We start from the raw sequence: 18,354 nt of genomic DNA, 5'->3' as shown, positions 1-18,354 counted from the left end.
CACCGTGTGAGTGCGGGGAACGGAACCCAGGCCCTCTGGAAAAGCAGCCAGTGCTCTTAACCATGGACCACCTCCCAGTTCTCTTTTGATTTTTGAGGAAGTGGCTTATGTTGTCTTTGAACTTGAGACCCTCAGTCTCCTCGGTGCCGGTAGTGTGAGAGGCCTGTATCACCACATCTGGTACCACATCTGGCACAAGTCCAGTTACATTAAATGGCAGCTCTGGTTGGTGCTTTGCAATCAGTCACATCGGGATGAGGCTGCCTGAGCCCACGCCTCTGCTCTTGATCAAAGGTGGTATCGATATCTAGTAACTTGCTGGATGCGGTCTATCTGCCTGTAACATGGTGCCGAGGAGCCTGAGGGTAAAGTGTTGTGTCTGGTCATTGTAGATGTGAAAAGTTCCAGCTTCTCTTTCTCCCTCACCTGCTCTGTCCTCAGGTTGTAAAATGGTCGGACTGTTGTTTGCCGTTAGCTTGCCGACCCGGGGATCCCTACCAATTAATTGCTAAAGCAAGCGTGGACAACTTCAGCAAGCTCGGGGTTGCGTTTATGGAGGAGAGGCTCCAGATGGATAATGGACTCATAGCCCAGAAGATTGTTTGTAAGTGACTTTAGAACATGTTTGCACGGGGTGTCCCAGTGATTCGTCAGAGGGCTGTCGTGACTTCCCAATGCCATGACTTAGTTTACTTTCTGTTTTAGCCGACAGGGTTGATCTCACCGTAATGCATGTGGGATTGGGGTGGACAGGAGGCACGTTGTAGTTTGTTGGGTTTCTGATCAGTAGTGTTGACTAATGATCTCTCCCATCCGTGCTCTAGCAGTTCACTTAAAGGACCCCGCTGTGAAGGAAGTCAACGAGGCCTCCACCAAGCAAGTCCAAGCCCTGCCGCCGAACCCAGAACCTTCCCTCGAGGCTGAGCCTGTGCAGGGCATCATGGAGCATGCTGGCCAAGGTGACTCAAGGGCTGCTGGTGAAGGCTCTTCCCTTCGGAGGAGGGGCTGTGCCTCTGGGGGTGAGCCTGCCGCGGATGGCGACCTGGGGCAAAGCTCCGCTGAGCACCATCAGCTCCACCTGTCCAGCTGCCACGAGTGTTTGGAACTTGAGAACAGTACCATCGAGTCAGTGAGGTTTGCATCTGCAGAGGACATTCCAGAACTTCCTTTTGATCACAGCAGTGGTGTGGAGGGTGCTGCGGATGAACTCTGCCCTGAAAGGGGAGGGAGGAGAGTCAACATTTCGGGAAAGGCACCCAATATCCTGCTGTACGTGGGCCCCAGTTCCGAGGAAGCGCTGGGCCGGCTCCAGCAGGTGCGGTCTGTCCTGACCGACTGTGTGGACACGGACAGCTACACTCTCTACCATCTGCTGGAAGACAGTGCTCTCAGGGACCCATGGCCAGACAACTGTCTGCTCTTGGTTATTGCCACCAGGGAATCTATCCCCGAAGACATACACCAGAAGTTCATGGCCTATCTCTCTCAGGGCGGGAAGGTGCTGGGCCTGTCTTCCTCTTTCACGTTTGGTGGATTTCAGGTGACAAGCAGGGACATGCTACAGAACACAGCCCAGAACTTGGTTTTCTCAAAGGCTGATGGGAGTGAGGTACGGCTCAGTGTCCTGAGCAGCGGCTGTGTTTTTGAGGAAGGCCTCAACCAAGGCAAACTCCGGGGCCACCTAGAGAATCCGGACAAGGACAGGATGATTGTGCACGTGCCTTTTGGAAGCCGAGGAGGGGAGGCCGTTCTCTGCCAGGTATGGGGGTGGTGTTGATGTAATGGTGGTATGGGGTACGGTGCTTTAGGGTGTTTGGTACAGAATGTGCTCTTTAAGGCTTGACATCGAGAAGTCCAGCTGGGACAACAGCTCAGCAGTGAAGTGTGTGCCTTAAAATTGTGCATGAGGACCCAAGTTTGATTCCCCAGAACCCACAGGAAAAGAGCCAGGCATGGTGGTGTGTGTCTGTAATCCACGTGCTGGGGAGGTGGAGACAGGTGGATCCCTGGGGCTTGCTGGACAGTCCCTATGCCTTCTGTGGTCAGTTCCAGGCCAGTGAGTAGGCAGCACTGAGGAAAAGCAGCTGAGATTGTCCTGTGACCTCCACCCGTAAGCTTATATGTTCTTGTGTACATGCACAGACACAGACACCACACACACAGACCACACATACACACACATACCACATACACACTACACACAGACCACACACACACACACACACACACACACACACACAAACACACCACACATGCACACACCACACACCACACACACACACACACACACACACACACACACACACACACTCCATATACCCCACACACACCCCACAGCACATACACACCACACACACACACCACATACACACCACACACACACACCACACATAGCATACACACAAACACCACACACACAACACACATACATACCACACACGCACACACACACACATACACATATATGCCACACACCACACACACACCACACACACACACACACCACACACCACACACACACACCACATATACACTACACACACACCATACACCACATACCACACACACCACATACACACCACACACACACACACACACATCCATCACACACACACACCATACACACACACACACCACACACACACACCACATACACACTACAAACACACCACACACCACATACCACACACACATACCACACACACCACATACCACACACACATACCACACACACACACACACACACACACACACACACTCCATACAACACCCCCCCCCACGCACACACGAACTCAGTGCCAGTGGTTAGTTGCACTAGTGGTACTCTTGGCTGAGTTTCTGCTGTGTGTAGAAGTTTCTGGTGTGAGGAAGGCTTAGCTGAGGGCTCTGGTGAATACCCCGATCAACCAGATTGCATGTGATTGAGGAACTAAGGCAGGCGGCAAGGTTAGCCAAACCTTCAGGTTAACCAAGGACAAGCCAGAAAGTTCTTCCTAATTTTAATCATTATTGGTAGCCGTCTTCCTAAAATATGATTTATTTCTTGCCTCAAAGCACATCCTGGTTAATGTCATCAAGTTCTTGTTTAATTCGGGAGGTTCAGAGGGTAGGAGGGACTCCAGACCGGCACCTGTCACACTAAAGTGATGCTCTTGGTTATGCGCGTGCTTCGTGTTGGACAGATCTTCACAGTCTCTGATCTTTCCTTATGACTTGTTAACATTTAAAACCCGAATACTTAGGGCTGGAGAGATGGCTCAGTGGTTAAGAGCACTGGCTACTCTTCCAGAGGTCCTGGGTTCAATTCCCAGCACCCGCATGGCAGCTCACAGCTGTCTGTAACTCCAGTTCTGGGAGATTAGCCTCTGTCTTCTGGTCTCCACGGGCACTGTGGCACAAATACAGGCCCACAAATATTCATACAGATGTAACAAATCTCTGTGTCTCTCTCTCTGCACACGTCACGGTTCTTGTGTGGCGGCCAGAGGCCTGCTGTGGACACAGTCCTTGCTTTCTACCTTGTGTGACAGATTCTCTTGTTCCTTCCTGTGTATGCCAGGCTGTCTGGGCCACAGGCTTCCAGGGACAGTCCCGTCTCTGTCTCTATAGGAGTAGGGATCAGAGAGGCTGAATCTGGCTTTATGTGGGTTCCAAACGCAGGTCCTGACACTTACATGGCCAGCACTCACCCCAGCTCCCCAACTCTCCTTTCTTTGTGCTGGAGTCTATTGTTTGTTAAGCTGATGCTCAGGCAGAAATGCTCAAAACGCACAGGGACAGGCGTTCACACAGAGTCAGCAGGTTTCCTGTGAGGCTGCGGACCACATGGGTTAGTTAAATGCTCCTCTTATCTCTCCCTCTGCAAATATGGTCACTATAGTAACCATGCATTCTCAAAAAATTCGCTTGAAAACCCCACTTCCTGGAGCCATATTTCAGTTTTGAAGAGTTTTTTTTCTGTACACAGACTTGCACTAGAAAATTGATTCGGCACGTCGCAACCCATTTCTCTGAGTTCACAGCACATCTGTCTGCTGCGCCGTTTAAGTCGACCCCAATACTATCATAAAATTCGATACTGTAGTATGTTACCATAGGAAGAAAAAAAGGGCAATATGATGCAGGTTCATAAGTCAGAGTCAGGGGATTAGAATGTCACTTGGGGTTCTAAATGACTTCCAGTCTCCTGTGTGGCAGGGTCACTGTTTCCTCCTCCGGCCCACTGCTGTCCTGCCTCACTGGAACGAGCCAGTGAGTACTGTCACAGGCTGCAGCGCAGGCTCCTCATTCTCTGCTCCGTTTCATAGCCTTCCTCTCTGTAGTAAATCTAGTAATGATGTCACCCGGGAGGAGAAGGCCAAGTGCGTCAAGGGCAGCGCGCACAGCTGCTCACCGGGTGGGGCCGTCCCTCCCTTGCATTCCCAGTAACGAGGAGAGGGGCTGGTGGTGCGCATACCCACCGTGCTGGGGAGACGTTAAACCAAGAGTTAAGGCGGACACTCGATTATCAAATGGATCCAGGTTTTGGCATGAAGTTGCCCAGACACAGCTTGAAATTGGATTTGAAAAGATCTCACTTGCTTATGCAGCTTAGCCGAGGGAAGAGGCTTCACAGCAGAGTTTCTCCGCTGCGGCCCCATGAACGTTTTGGGTCAGGTCAGTCTTTGTGGTGAGGTGTGGTCCTTGTAGACAACAGGCACTTAGCAACCTTCCTGTCTCTGCCCACTGGATGCCAGCCACCTGTCTCTGCATTTGACGCCAGAGACATTTTTACTTAAGACTTTCAGTCCAGTTGAGAAGCCTTGGCTTAGAAGGGGCCAGGTCAAGGGTGTAGACCGGTCAACGTTGCCAGCCAGTGCCTGTGACTTGCGTCAGGGCTACAGGCCCACATCCACAGCATCAGGTGTGCTGTTCGGCCGCTCATCAGTTGAAAGGGCAGCACCCAGGGTCTCATGCATGCTACGCAAGCACTGTCCTCTGAGCTGCCTCCACAGCGAGTAAAGTGTTTCCCCAACTTTAACAGTGGCCTTTTTGGGCCTGGGGGCCTGTTGCAGCTTGATGGAAACCCTTCCTCTGTGCACCCTCCTCGTGTGCAAATCAGCTTGCACACTTCCCTGCACAAGTTCCTCGTGTCCTTACCATCCAGTGCGACTGCGTGCACTCAGCCTTGCTCTTGCCTCGCTCCCTTGAGCTCCTGTAGGAACATAACTGGTGCTCGTTTTATTGGTGCCACCTGGAGAGGTTCGCCCAGAGGGCAGCCATGTACTCAGAGGGACGAAGTGGGCCATTGACTAGGATTGGACCCTCACAGGGACCCCTTTCTTCTCTGTCTCTCTGTCTGGGGGACAGGCCCACCTGTTGTCAACGGACCACCTGGCCACTGTCCTCTAGCTGTTCAGATTGGCCCCAGAGTTCGGCATTTGCCCCATTTTGGACAATGTGTTTGCTCTGGTCACAGCTTAGGTGAGGATTGAGTGGTGGCACCATGCTGTTGGAGCCTTGCAGTGTTCCGGTTGGAAAATCAGTAGAGAAAACCAAAATAAAACCGGGCATGGGGGTGCCTCGCTATTGCCGAATGTTCTGGCACCTGTAGACTCTGACATGCAGTTAAAATCCGCTTTCACGGGAGCTAGAAGTTCCAGTGTGGTCCTTCATCCTGCCAGGGATGCTGTTGGCGATGTTTGTATGTTTATAACCTTGGTGTGGCTTCCAGCGTGCATCCTAAATATCTTAAATCACACTTTAACACCTGGACTGCATGTAGGAAGACCTCAATTTTAGAATCCAGTCAGGTGCAGGGGGCGTCAGGAAGGCCTCTCTGTTGTCTGGGAAGTCCACTCTATCCACCCAAAGTCCTGAACACAGTCTCCGAGTGAAGACTATGCTTCTCTCCTCTGCTGACTGCAAGGCAGAGTGGAAGTTCCCAGCCTGACCCGTCGTGCCTCCCTAGGTTGGGTGATGTGATCGGTTGGATTCTCAGCATAATTATGTTTCCAGATGTTTTAGTCCAGGTTGAGTGACCTTCCCAAGGACCTGCAGTTGACTGAGGACAAAAGTCAGGTCCTGGAAAGAATCCGTGACCACCCAGGCATGGGTTCCACCGTGACTTTTGAGCTGGGAAGCCATGGTTTTAAGAGGCTCACTCGAATCCTCGTATTCTCGTTTCTTGGTGTCCCCCTCCGGATGGTCGTGTTCAGATTTTCATCAGACCTGGTGCGGAAGCCGCTTCTCTGACGCGGGTGCCCACAGTTTACCTGTGGTTGTCTTTTCTTCAGGTGTACCTAGAGCTCCCTCCAAGCGCTTCCGTGGTGCAAACCCAAGAAGACTTTAACGTGCTGAAGTCCAGCAACATGAGAAGGCATGAAGTCCTCAAGGAGATCCTGACCACCCTCGGCCTGAGCTGTGATGTCCGGCAGGTTCCCGCCTTAACACCCCTGTACTTGCTGCTGGCCACCGAGGTGAGTGTGGGCTCAGTGGGAACTCTTATGCTTCCAGTGGCCTCACCTCCAAACTGTGACTCCTTTCCTTAATGTCAGGACCGTTTTCTGCCTTGATTTCTATTTTGACTTTGGGTTTGGAAACCATAATAATAGTATGTCATATTATTTAATATTATTCATTTGGGTGTGTGTGTGTGTGTAAGGAAAGTAGAAGTGACTGGAGTTAGGAGGTGTGGAGTCTGGTTTGTGATCCTTTTATAGGGAAGTGGAGCTATTGTTGTTTGTTTTTGCTCTTTTGGGGGGCCTGCCACCGAGCTCCCAGATAAATCACGGAGGTTTTTTCTTAATTATGAATGTCCGGCCTTAGCTTGGCTTGTTTCTAGCCAGCTTTCCTTAAATTATCCCATCTACCCTTTGCCTCTGGGCTTTTCCTGTTCTCTTACTTCTGTATCTTACTCTTACTTCGTGGCCTGCTGGGTGGCTGGGTGGCTGGGTGGCTGGGTGGCTGTGTGGCTGGGTGGCTGGGTGGCTGGGTGGCTGGGTGGCTGGGTGGCTGGCCCCTGGAGTCCTCCTCCTCCTCTGGCTACCTCTTTGATCTCGCTTCCCAGTTTTCTCCTCCTATTTATTCTCTCTGCCTGCCAGCCCCGCCTATCCTTTCTCCTGCCTCGCCATTGGCCGTTCAGCTCTTTATTAGACCATCAGGTGTTTGAGAAAGGCACAGTATCACAGCTTCACAGAGTTACACAAATGCAACATAAACAAAAGTAATACTCCTTAAAGTAATATCCTACTACATGGAGCTCTGTCTTATATGTCAAAAGCATAGATGCTGCTCCACACTGGAGCGTCTATGTCTGTGGATGCAGCCAACCGTAGATTCAATATTTGAAAGAAACGTCAAGATCCTGTACTGGGCCAGGGAAATGGCTCACTGCGTAAAGAGCAAGTGTGAGGACCTGAGTTTGAGTTCCCAAGAGCCTGTGTGAAGCTGGATGGGTAGTGTGCTCCTGTGTGCCGTGAGCAGAGGTGGGGAATCCCAAAGCTCCTAGGCCAGCGAGCCTGGCCTGCATGGTGATAAATGGAAGAGACCCTGTCTTCAACACGGTGGAAGGAAAGGGCTGAAGAGTGACGCCCAAGGCTGTCCTCTGACTTCCACGTGTGCCATGGCGCGTGCTCACCCTTTCTTGTATGAACACACACAGACATATTCATACATAGCACCTCATACACATACAGCACACATATACACACACACAGCCGTTCAAACACATCACACACGTATACAGCTAACACCAGTCCTGCCCACCTGCAGACTTTTTCCTGTCGTTACCTGAACAATACACAGTACAGTGTAACAGCTGTTCACAGCGTTGGCAATGTTTTAGGTGGTTCAAGTCTTCTGGGGGATGTGCATAGGCAAACCACAGGCAAATGCTGTGCTGCTCTGTATGACGGAGACTCTGGCATTTGGTGTCTTTGGGAGGGAGTGCAGGAATCAGGCCCCTGTGCCTCCTGATGGGTAACTGTTTTGGAATCGGCAGTCAGCTGGGATCAAAACCAGTTGTTCTGATCAGGGGGTTTTCTCAGCAAGCCTCGGAGTGGGAAGATCACAGCCTCTGTTTGCTGTGTGCCGATGTCTGCTATCTTGTGGCAAGAAGGCTTTGGGTTTCGTGTCTGTCATTCATGTCTAAAAGTAAAATGGAAATGTTGGGAATGTGTTTGGGAGTCTGCCTCAGGCCTGCACTCACTGCTGGACCATGAAGGATACCGGATTTTGGGCAGGCTGCCAGGTTCTCCAGGTGTGTGTTCTTACTAATCCCTTCATGGTGACATGCTGTCAGTTTCTTATTCACTGTGACACATGATTTTGTGGCGCTCTTCCTGTTGTCAGCCACTAACAGGCCAGTCTGTGGCGTTAGTGATGTCAACACACAGGAAAGCAGTGGTGGTCAGGGCCTCCATGCACCAAACCCACCTGTTCCACCTGAAAAGAACAAAATACACCCTTCACGCCCGGCCGGCCGCACTGTGAGAAGGGGAGGGGCTGTCTCTCACGGTGGCCTCTGTCCCCGGGCAGGCTCAGTTTGTGGAGGAGAGCAGAGTTGTACATGGTGTGGCTGCTGCATACCGACTCACAGGAACAGATGCAGAGCCTGAAGGTTGAGTGAGGGCTGGAGGAGAAAGTGTTTGGGAGAGTTGTGTGAACACCGCACAGTTTAAATGATAATGCAGTGATGACTGGGTTGTTGAGAGGTTGAATGGGTTTGAAAACAGGTGTGCTTAACAAGTTCCCGGTACCTCCTCTAAGAAGACTGAAGGTAATGCTTTTAATTAAAAAATTAACATCAACACAGGATGATCTTTCTCATTAAAAAACATTCTTTTATTACATTTTCATTACCTAATTTCTAGCTAGTTTATTTATTTATTTCAGACAAGTTTTCACTATCCCACACTGGCCTGGAGCACACCATGCAACAGAGGCCGCCCTTAAACTTGCCGTGATCCCCCTGCCTCAGCATCCTGAGTGCTAGGATTACAGATAGGTGCCACCAAGACAAGCTCTACCGTTTGCACTGTTTCCGATGTGCATTCCTGGGCGTTAGTCACGTGACTTCCGTTTGTGCCTTCATCTTAGGAATTCCCACACCAGCCCCTTTCACTATTTTCTCTTCAGTTCATCGGACAAAACTCATCACTGACTTACGGCATAAAAACACCAGTAAAGCCAATCCTCGGGGCTTCAGGCCCTTAGGACACACACGGTGGAGGAGGTGCCCAGGGCCGCATGGGCCGGGGTTATTCTGTCTTTAGTGGAGTGTGACTGAGCCTCCTAGGCCGTTTCTGTACTTCTTTCCAGAACATCGAGGGTTGTAGCTGGAGATGAAATCGAGTGTGTGAGTGTGGAGGCTCCCAGCCCAGGGTCAGAGGGCAGCGTCGAGTGGCCTCCTTGTCCTTTTCCAAGTCCTGACTGTGGGGTCTTGGGACTTAGGCCTATTGGCTCTGGCAGAGAAATGAAGAGGAAAAGTGGCCTCTGGTTACTTTCTGGGGAACAGGTTCTGGAGCACTGTGGTTCAGGCCTATTCTTTAGAACATGTACAGCTGAAATATCTAAACTGAGGTTTGTGTCACAGGAACATAGGAGAGAGATTGGCATTTAGTTTTTCAGTTCTTGGACTGGGGACAAACATGGCAGTTGGACTGGAACAAACTTGAACAGTGGACAGACTTTGTTTTTTTTTTTTAAAGATTTATTTATTTGTTTGTTTGTTTATGGATATGAGTGCTCTATCTATATGTATGCCTTTATGCCAGAAGAGCGCATCAGACCCCACTAGAGATGGTTGTGAGCTACCATGTGGTGGCTGGGAATTGAACCCAGGTTCTCTGGAAGTGCAGCCAGTGCTCGTAACTACTGAGCCATCTTTCCAGCCTGGACAAACTCTTGATACACAAGCACTAGGTGGTCCAGAGTTGGCACCCCCAGCCCACATAAAAAGCTGGGCGGGTATAGCAGCCCAGCTGGTGATTGCAGCCTGTGGGGAGTGGAGACAGGACCTCCCCGGGCAAGCTGACAGTTAGACAGGCCAAATTGTCCAGCTCCAGGCTCAGCAAGAGACCCTGCTGTAGATGTAACCAACGGTCTTATAAAATAAGAAACACAGAGCCAATTCAGAGAAGAAAGCCAAGAGGTCAGAGCTAAGAGCCTCACCCTTCCTGATTCAGGGATCCTCTCCAGCCAAGAGAGCTCTCCGAAAGGGACCTACTTCCTGTGTGTCTGTCCTTAAAGTCTTCCTGTTCTGCCTTGTCATTGGTTGTAAACCCAAACATGTGACTGCCTCGTCACTGCCTGAATGTACCGCCCTCCAGGTCCTTAAAGGTGTGCGCCACCGACGCCATGCACTTGCTATGACTCTAATAGCTCTGACCCCCAGACAACTTTATTTATTAACATACAATTAAAATCACATTTCAGTACAAGTAAAATACCACCACATTTCCCCTTTTCTATTTTAATAAAAAGGAAAAAAAAGAAAAAGGTTATAACTAACAAAAGAAAAACTATATACAAAAGTACAATGACTATATACAATATATACAAGTAATAAATGTCTAAACAATGTCTAGTCCATTTGTATTTGACAAATTCAGAGAAAATAATTTCATTATCTATCCTATTTTGTTAAGTCCAAAATGTATCTAATTCACTTTCTATCCTAATTAATCTTCAACTATAACTAACTAACCTTCAACTATAACTAACTAATCTTCAACTCCCTCAGAGACCCAAGAAGGAAATAATATTAGCTAACAAAAATAAAAACAGAAAGTGCATGCAAGCAACTTCCAAAAAATTTGTGAGTTGACAGAAACAGCCAGCTGCCTGGACAGTCACCTGAGGTTTCTCCACAGTGTTGGGGCATCATCTTCAGCCTATAGGCTTAGCATATCTGACAGACTCATTTGTGAAGTAGGATGTACACAAGGTCGACAGTTCAACCTCACATTGGGTGAGAGCAGTCCATGTACCAGAAACACCTGAATTCCACTAGTGTCATGTCATGATTCAGGATTTTAAATTCTGGAAATTGTTGTTGATTTTTTAATTCAGCTGTCCATTCTTGGCTGTGTATATATGGCTTCATCTTAGCATCCCGTTCTTCTCCACATCCCTCTGTCAAATGCCAGTTTACTATTGCGAGGCGTGAGCTTAGTTACTCTTCAAGAATAACTGTTTCAGCTGCTGTTCCATTGCACATCAGAAGCCATCGGCCCACTGCCTATTCAGCTGCCTTCGAAGAAAAGGGCACTGTACCTTTTCCAAATTGCGAAGGCCACTTCAGGGATGGTGCCATATTGTCCTGGCCTCAGAAGATGCCTTTTGATAAAGCCATAACCACACTCGTTTTGGCAAGAATCAGTAGTCCTTTGTTTCATGTCCTGTCTGTCCATTTTGTCAGCAGTTGATTCAAGGATACTTTGTTGTCCAGTGGCTAACTTTTGCCACAATGAAAGTTAACTCCATATGCAGTTTCTTCAATGTCCATATTTTCTCTGAAGTAGATTGGTACTGCCAGGAGCTGACATGTCTCATAATCATAACAAAAAAGAAAAATTTTCTAAGTTATTAAAACATTTTAAATGCCATATTCTGTAGATCTCCGAAGGGTTTGAAGATGACCTGTCTAAAATATATCTGCTCAATTTTTAAAACATATCTAATATGACTACAACTTCTATTGTAATGTCTAACTACTAACTTTCATTTCTTTATATCCTAATAGTTGGTAATAATAACATTCAAGGATCAGAAAATTGCATTGTTAAATGAACGGTATAAGTACAATTAGAAATATACATATAGCATTTTCTAACAATATCAATTTCAATATATATAATTTGTATACAATATAAAACAATCCAATCCAATGTAAAGTATTTAAAACTAGTAATTGTCTTTTCTTCTTTCTTTCTCTTTTTTTTTTAAACAAGAACCTTAACTCTAATCTCCTTTGCTTAGCTTTTTTCCTAACCCTTGACAACAACTTGTAACCAACTCCCCTAAACAATGAAAATTATCCCAGACCCAAAACCCATTAAAAAGACCAAAAAACCACCCACCCCACACCACCTCTTTGGGAATGTGGGCGTCGTATTCTTAAAATTGCTTCCTGCTGGGTATGGGCGAAGTTATCTTTATCCTGAAAGAAAAATTTTAGGTTAATTGTCAAATTCTAGGAAAGGTAACCATATCCTTCATTATCCAGTCTGTGTATAATGCCAAAGTTCAGGGTAGCTCAGTCGGTAGAGCATGAGACTCTTAATCTCAGGGTCGTGGGTTCGTGCCCCACGTTGGGCGCCAAATGTAGATGTAACCAACGGTCTTATAAAATAAGAAACACAGAGCCAATTCAGAGAAGAAAGCCAAGAGGTCAGAGCTAAGAGCCTCACCCTTCCTGATTCAGGGATCCTCTCCAGCCAAGAGAGCTCTCCGAAAGGGACCTACTTCCTGTGTGTCTGTCCTTAAAGTCTTCCTGTTCTGCCTTGTCATTGGTTGTAAACCCAAACATGTGACTGCCTCGTCACTGCCTGAATGTACCGCCCTCCAGGTCCTTAAAGGCGTGCGCCACCGACGCCATGCACTTGCTATGACTCTAATAGCTCTGACCCCCAGACAACTTTATTTATTAACATACAATTAAAATCACATTTCAGTACAAGTAAAATACCACCACACCCTGCCTTAGTAAATAAAGTGGCCAACAAATGAAGAGGACCTGTGATATCAACCTCTGGCCTCTGCACGTGTGCGCACACATGCATGTTCTCGTTCACATATTGCACACACACACAGTGCATTTGACTCTTTAAAATGTCCCATGGCAGCCAGTGGCAGTGGGGGTGGTATGTGTTTCCCTCTTTGGTAATTGACTGGAGAAACATTAATTTACCCACTCAGAAACCACGGGGATGAAATGCTTGAAAAGAGCGAAAGCCAATATTTGCTCTGTATACAGCACACAAGACCTCTCCCCACTGAGGACCTGATTGCATACAGTCTTGGAAAGAATAGTGTTCAGAAGCGCTCCCTTCTCATTCGGTCCCCGGCCTGGTCTTCCTGACGGACTCGGTGTCAGCTCTCTGGACCGATTCTGCCTCCCAGTTGCTTGATTCTGGCTGAGTTCTGTTGTGTGATAAGCGAACATACGTGTGATTGTGGTGTGTCTCCGTTGCTTGATGCTTCTCAACACTCTGGAGTACCCTGAATATGCTATAGAGGTTGAGGTCAGAGGTCAGGGTTTTCTTTCCCAGTATTGATCAAGTATTGTGTTTTCTTGGATCAAAAGTTCTCCAAACAATTATAAGGAAAATGCATTTGAAAATAGAAACAGAATTAGACGGCCTTTCTGGGGCAGCCAAAAGATTCTTCATCCCAATGCTGAGGCTGAGACATTTTAAAACATCTCACCCCTGTGGGGTTGGCTCGACATAGAGACCGGAAAGGCTAGGGATGGGGTTAAGCTGTGTTTTGTCTTCCTTCCTGCATCTCTACCGAGATCTCACTGGCCCCACCTGGATTAAGTCACAGGAAGAGGACCTTGGCACTTCCCATCTTTTGGACCTGCTGCCTGACTGTAGGTTAGGGATTTGTGCAGCGTTCCAGTTTCCTGCTTCCTGTGAAGTGCCCTGCTCATGGGAATCCACGCTCTCACCACATGGTGTCGCTGCTGAGCTAGGCTGCTCCTCTACGGGCCCCTCTAACGGTATAAAGCAGTCCAGAAATCGAATGGATTCTCCGGATCTCAGTGTCACATAGTGTAATTTCGACGTTTTCTGTTATACTGGTGGCACTTTCTTTCGGGTCTGTAGAAATTATTTCAGTGCCACAGTTCATAAAATTCATCCGTTCATTCAACATTTATTCGGTACTAAGTCCTGTTCTAGTACAGGACGTGAACAAACAAAATAAATAAATTATCTAAATACCTTCACTGCGAGGCAGCTGTGTTTACTTAGTTTGGAGCCCTGACGCTGCTCTTGACGGCAAGAAGCACGGAAGATTTATGATGCCCCCCCCCCCCCCCCCCCCCCCCCCCCCCGCCACGGTTCTGTGTGATAGAAAGAGATGTATAAAGAACAGTGGACCCTGGGCGTTCATGACGAGCGTGCTCTGAGACTTCCCGCAACCAGCATGGGACTCCCCCACGAAAACCCACCACAATGACCCATGAGTGTAAGGGGAAAGGAAGCAAGGCTCTGCTGAGGGGCAGGCGCCCGTGGCCACGCTGGCCTTCCTTTCTGATGAGCGTCTTTTACACTTGCGCTGTCCTCCCAAGGAAGGGCTTCTGCAGAGCCCTCAGTGGAGTCCACTGTGTTGAAAACCGTCAACGCTGCATGCCACATACCTGTGTCCACCCAAACAGGACTGGAAGAGCTATGGGGTGTGGACACACATGTACACACACATACACTTATATATAACACACATGCAAACACACACACCTATATAAACATACACACATGCACATACATATACACGTACATATATACATACATGCATACATACATATATACATACACATTCTCGTAGTAGGCTTAAGGTAATTTTAATAATGCTTTAAAGTTTTCAAATTGTCTCCGATGGATGTATGTTACTTTTATAATGAGCCAAACAGGCTATTAAAAACTAAAGAAAAAAATAAGTTAGTGTGTGTCCTAAGACTTTGGAAGTATCCCACATGTACTTAGGACTTGAGTGTTTGGATCTTCTGTAGACACTGACACTTGGACATCTTTCTTAATTATTTAGAGCAGTGGTTCTGAACCTTTAGAGGTTCTCAACCTCTAGATGATTAATTTCTTAATTATTTAGAGCAGGGCTTTGTCACCCACTTTGGAGGTCGAGTGACCCTTTCACAGGGCCACCTAAGACCATCGGAAAACACAGACATTTACATGATGGTTCATAGTAGTAGCAAAATAACCGTTATGAAGTAGCAACGAAATAATATTACGATTGAGGGGTCACCACAACATGAGGAACCAGATTAAAGGGTCGCAGCGTCAGGAAGGTTGAGAACCGCTGCGATAGACGATGTAGTGTTCCCAGTACCTCGCCTGACTCCCGTGAGTGGAGTGTCACGTGACTACCAGGCTTGTTGGTGACCTCCAGCGGTGGGGTGTGGGGGCCTCTCAGTGCTTTCACCCGTGGGAGTGGAAGGCGTTGCTGGGGCTAGTCAGAATTGGTACCCTGCCCCTGCTGGGGGCGGTCCAGAACCCTCCGGACTGCTTCTCTGTGAATAAACTCATACGTGGTGCCCACTACAGGGGGCCAGGGAAGGGCCGGGCAGACGGGCTGCATGGCTGATGTAGGGTATATTATGGGCTAGCATTACATGGTGGCCTCCATGTGAGCCTCCTGTCCAGCAGAGGACCGGGAGCTGGCAGGAATTCAGTGTCACTGTGGGGTATGATTGTGGGAGACACAGATTTTATAAGCAAAAGACAGAGAAGGAACCCGTTTCTGTGATGTTGTATAGGAAAAGTAAATATTTAATTTGGATAAAAATGTAATATTATTTAAAAGAAAAAAGCCAAACCCACAGTTCCTTTCCAGTGAAAAGCTGTCTTATTTCCATTTCCCGCAATGCCTCTGTCTGAGGAAGGTGACAAGGAAGAGGTACACTGTAGTCTGCAGGGCCACCCCCCACCCCGCACAGTCACCTGTCAGTGGAGGGTGCAGAAGAGGACCGTTCCCTCCTCTAGCAAGGGGAGCTGCCATGCTCTGAGGAACCCAGGCTGCTTGCAGATCTGCCCCAGTCCAGCTTCCTGCTCAGATCTAGGGAGCACATGCACATTTTTCCCCCAAAATGAAGAATCTTGGGATCTTTTAGGTGTGCGTTGGGGCTGGGGGTAGTGATGTGTATGTAGGCGACCTGGGAAGTAGACTCCAGCTAGACTCTCGGCGGGACTCCTTTGAGGGGGTGTCTGGTTACTCGGCCCTTGGGATCAAGATGTAACCATAACAAGAAGTGACAAGTGAGTTTGTTGTTAAAGTAACGGGCAAAGTCACAGCGACGTGTGTGTGTGATGCCGACGGTGTGGGAGTTGTGTATGTGTGATGCCGACGGTGTGGGAGTTGTGTATGTGTGATGCCGATGGCGTGGGAGTTGTGGCGTGAACAGTACATGCTTCAAGACAAAAATGGGTTATAATATTTCATTTTGATTCATCCTGAAATTATGTACCAAGAAAGTTTATTTCCTTCCTCAGAATCCAGCTATTGTTGGCAATTAGCTGTTGTTGATCATAATAGTTTTTATATTTGTAGATGTGTCAAAAAGCCCCCTAGCATGGCGCCTCTGCCCAGGGCATCCTTTCTTGTAAATTCATTTTTGATTGTTCTCAGTTAAGGTGTTTAACATGGTGTTTTGATACATAGCCATCCTGAAGTGGAAATTTCTTTTCTGGTCTTGTTGCTTTATGAGGCAACGTAGACTAAGTCATTCCACATGGCCCTCACTTCTCCCCCGCTATCCACTTTATTCAGCAAACGTTCGAAAGCTAGTGAGTGGGTGAGCTGGGGCTGCGGCAGTTTGGGAGAGTCGATAACTTTTTATCTCACGCTTTTTGGTTGAGACTTCTTACATGCTTCATGATCTCATCTGGATCCCCAATAGGCAGGATGAGGTGTTTGCCTGCAAGTGTGTGCGTGTGCATGTGCGTGTGCGTTTGTGTGTGTGTATCTATGTGTGTTGGTCTGTGTCTTTACCTTGGGATGAGGAACCTGAGCTTTCATTTGCTTATTTACTTAGGTGGGAATCAAACCCAGGGCCTCTCTTCTGTGCTACTGAACTGTGTCCTCAGCCCGAAAGTCAGGTTCTTTCTTTTTAACATTTAAAACCAAAATTGTGTGCGTGTTGGGGGGAGTGTGTGCATGTGTGGGTGCCCTAGCCTGGGTGGCACGTGGGGAGGCCAGAGATGGATCGTGACACCTTACCCCAGTCACCTCTCTACTTAATAATAATGTCATTGTTGTTCCTGTTGGAGACGGTCTCCCTCTGAAGCGGGCGATCACCGCAGCAGCTCGACCAGCTGACGGGCAAGGTCCATGCCCAGCGTTAGAGAACTGGCTAACACTGCACCCACCTTTTATGTGGGTGCCGGGGATTCCAACTGCCCTCATGTTGTACAGTACTGCACACTCCGAGCCGCCTCCTCAGCCCGTAAGCTAGGTGGTAGGAGCATAAACTGCCTAGTGTTGTTGCTTTTTAAATTCTAATTCTTCGTTAAAAAAAAAAAAAACCCAAAAAACAAAAAAACTCTGCCTGCCATTATTTTTAGCATAGTTTTGACATGGAATCCTCCCCGCCTACTGCCTTCGGCCTAGTTCTGAATCTTTAATAAGAGACAAACTTACAGCATTTCTCTAAAATGCAGTTAAAGAAACACTTTTTGGGAGATCCAGATTGGAGAGAAAGTCAGGGCCCCAGGTGCAGCGAACGGCTTGTGATGTGCGCGTCTGCTGAGGGCTTGTGGCGGCGACTTTACAGAGCACGCAGCCCAGAGCAGCTGGCAGATTAAAGCCAAACGTTTAAAAGCTTTTACAGCTATGAATGTTTTCAAGGGTCTTTCATATACCTCTTTCTCTCCTTTCTTCTTTCTCCCTGCACCAAAACGGGGAATCTCTCTCTCTCTCTCTCTCTTTTTTTGTTCGTTTTGACTGACTTCCTGTTATCAAATACAATACGCATGTAAAAGTGACATGATTCCTTTTGACACCGAAATGCAAAAGGCATAATACATGGGGTATTGTCCTCAGCCTCCTTTTTACAGGTTATTTTTGTGAGGGGCCTTTGAGCTCCCGGTGACCTGTCTTTGTGTATGAATCTTGTTCTTACAAGCGTCTTCCGAAGCTGCCTGTGGGGTCCACACTTCAGGGCAAACATCCAGGCAGGGAGAAAATGCTTGTGGAGATGGAGACACACACGACTCCTGTCGCTTTCCAGCCTTACTGAGTTTTGGTGTGATTTCAGTTTTTTTCTGAGCTGTGTGTTTTTGCCATGGGATCTGGAGGGGGTGGTGGGGCCTTCACACTGCTCTGGAGTCGCCCGCTCAGGGTTGCGCTGTGGCTAGGAAGGGCGGCTCTGTTTCCTTCGACTATTTATAGCCACCGTTTATGCAGTCACAGATTTGTGGATGGGAAGCAGGCTCATTCGGAATAAAAAATCCTCCATGAGCAAATGCTTTCTGTCTCCTACACCAACTCCTTAATAGCTGCCATGTGTGAGCGGGTATGGATTATGGCCTTACCTCCTGGGAAGCCGACTGAAGCTGTCTCTAGTAAATTTGGCTCTCAGGTCCAACAAATACATCCCTGGGAATCAGGCCACTGGTTCTGGGTTGGGGGGTA

General features: G+C 48.1%; 1 protein-coding gene across 4 annotated transcripts in view; it reads left to right on the top strand.

Annotated features, from left to right (window-relative positions):
- Positions 1-18,354, top strand: part of Hlcs (holocarboxylase synthetase) — a 198,659-nt gene that overhangs the window by 41,914 nt on the left and 138,391 nt on the right. For 3 of the 4 annotated variants that reach the window (XM_052741250.1, XM_052741253.1, XM_052741252.1), the window contains 3 exons: positions 442-604; positions 825-1,759; positions 6,276-6,458. In XM_052741250.1, the coding sequence (XP_052597210.1) occupies positions 442-604; positions 825-1,759; positions 6,276-6,458 (1,281 nt within the window). The remainder of the gene's footprint in view (positions 1-441; positions 605-824; positions 1,760-6,275; positions 6,459-18,354) is intronic. The other variant, XM_052741251.1, reaches the window with a different exon arrangement.

This window comes from Peromyscus californicus, unplaced genomic scaffold, assembly GCF_007827085.1.
Source record: "Peromyscus californicus insignis strain IS unplaced genomic scaffold, ASM782708v3 Scaffold_16__1_contigs__length_79575227, whole genome shotgun sequence".
Classification (NCBI taxonomy): Eukaryota; Metazoa; Chordata; class Mammalia; order Rodentia; family Cricetidae; genus Peromyscus; species Peromyscus californicus.
This window is presented reverse-complemented; position numbering and strand designations above follow the sequence as displayed.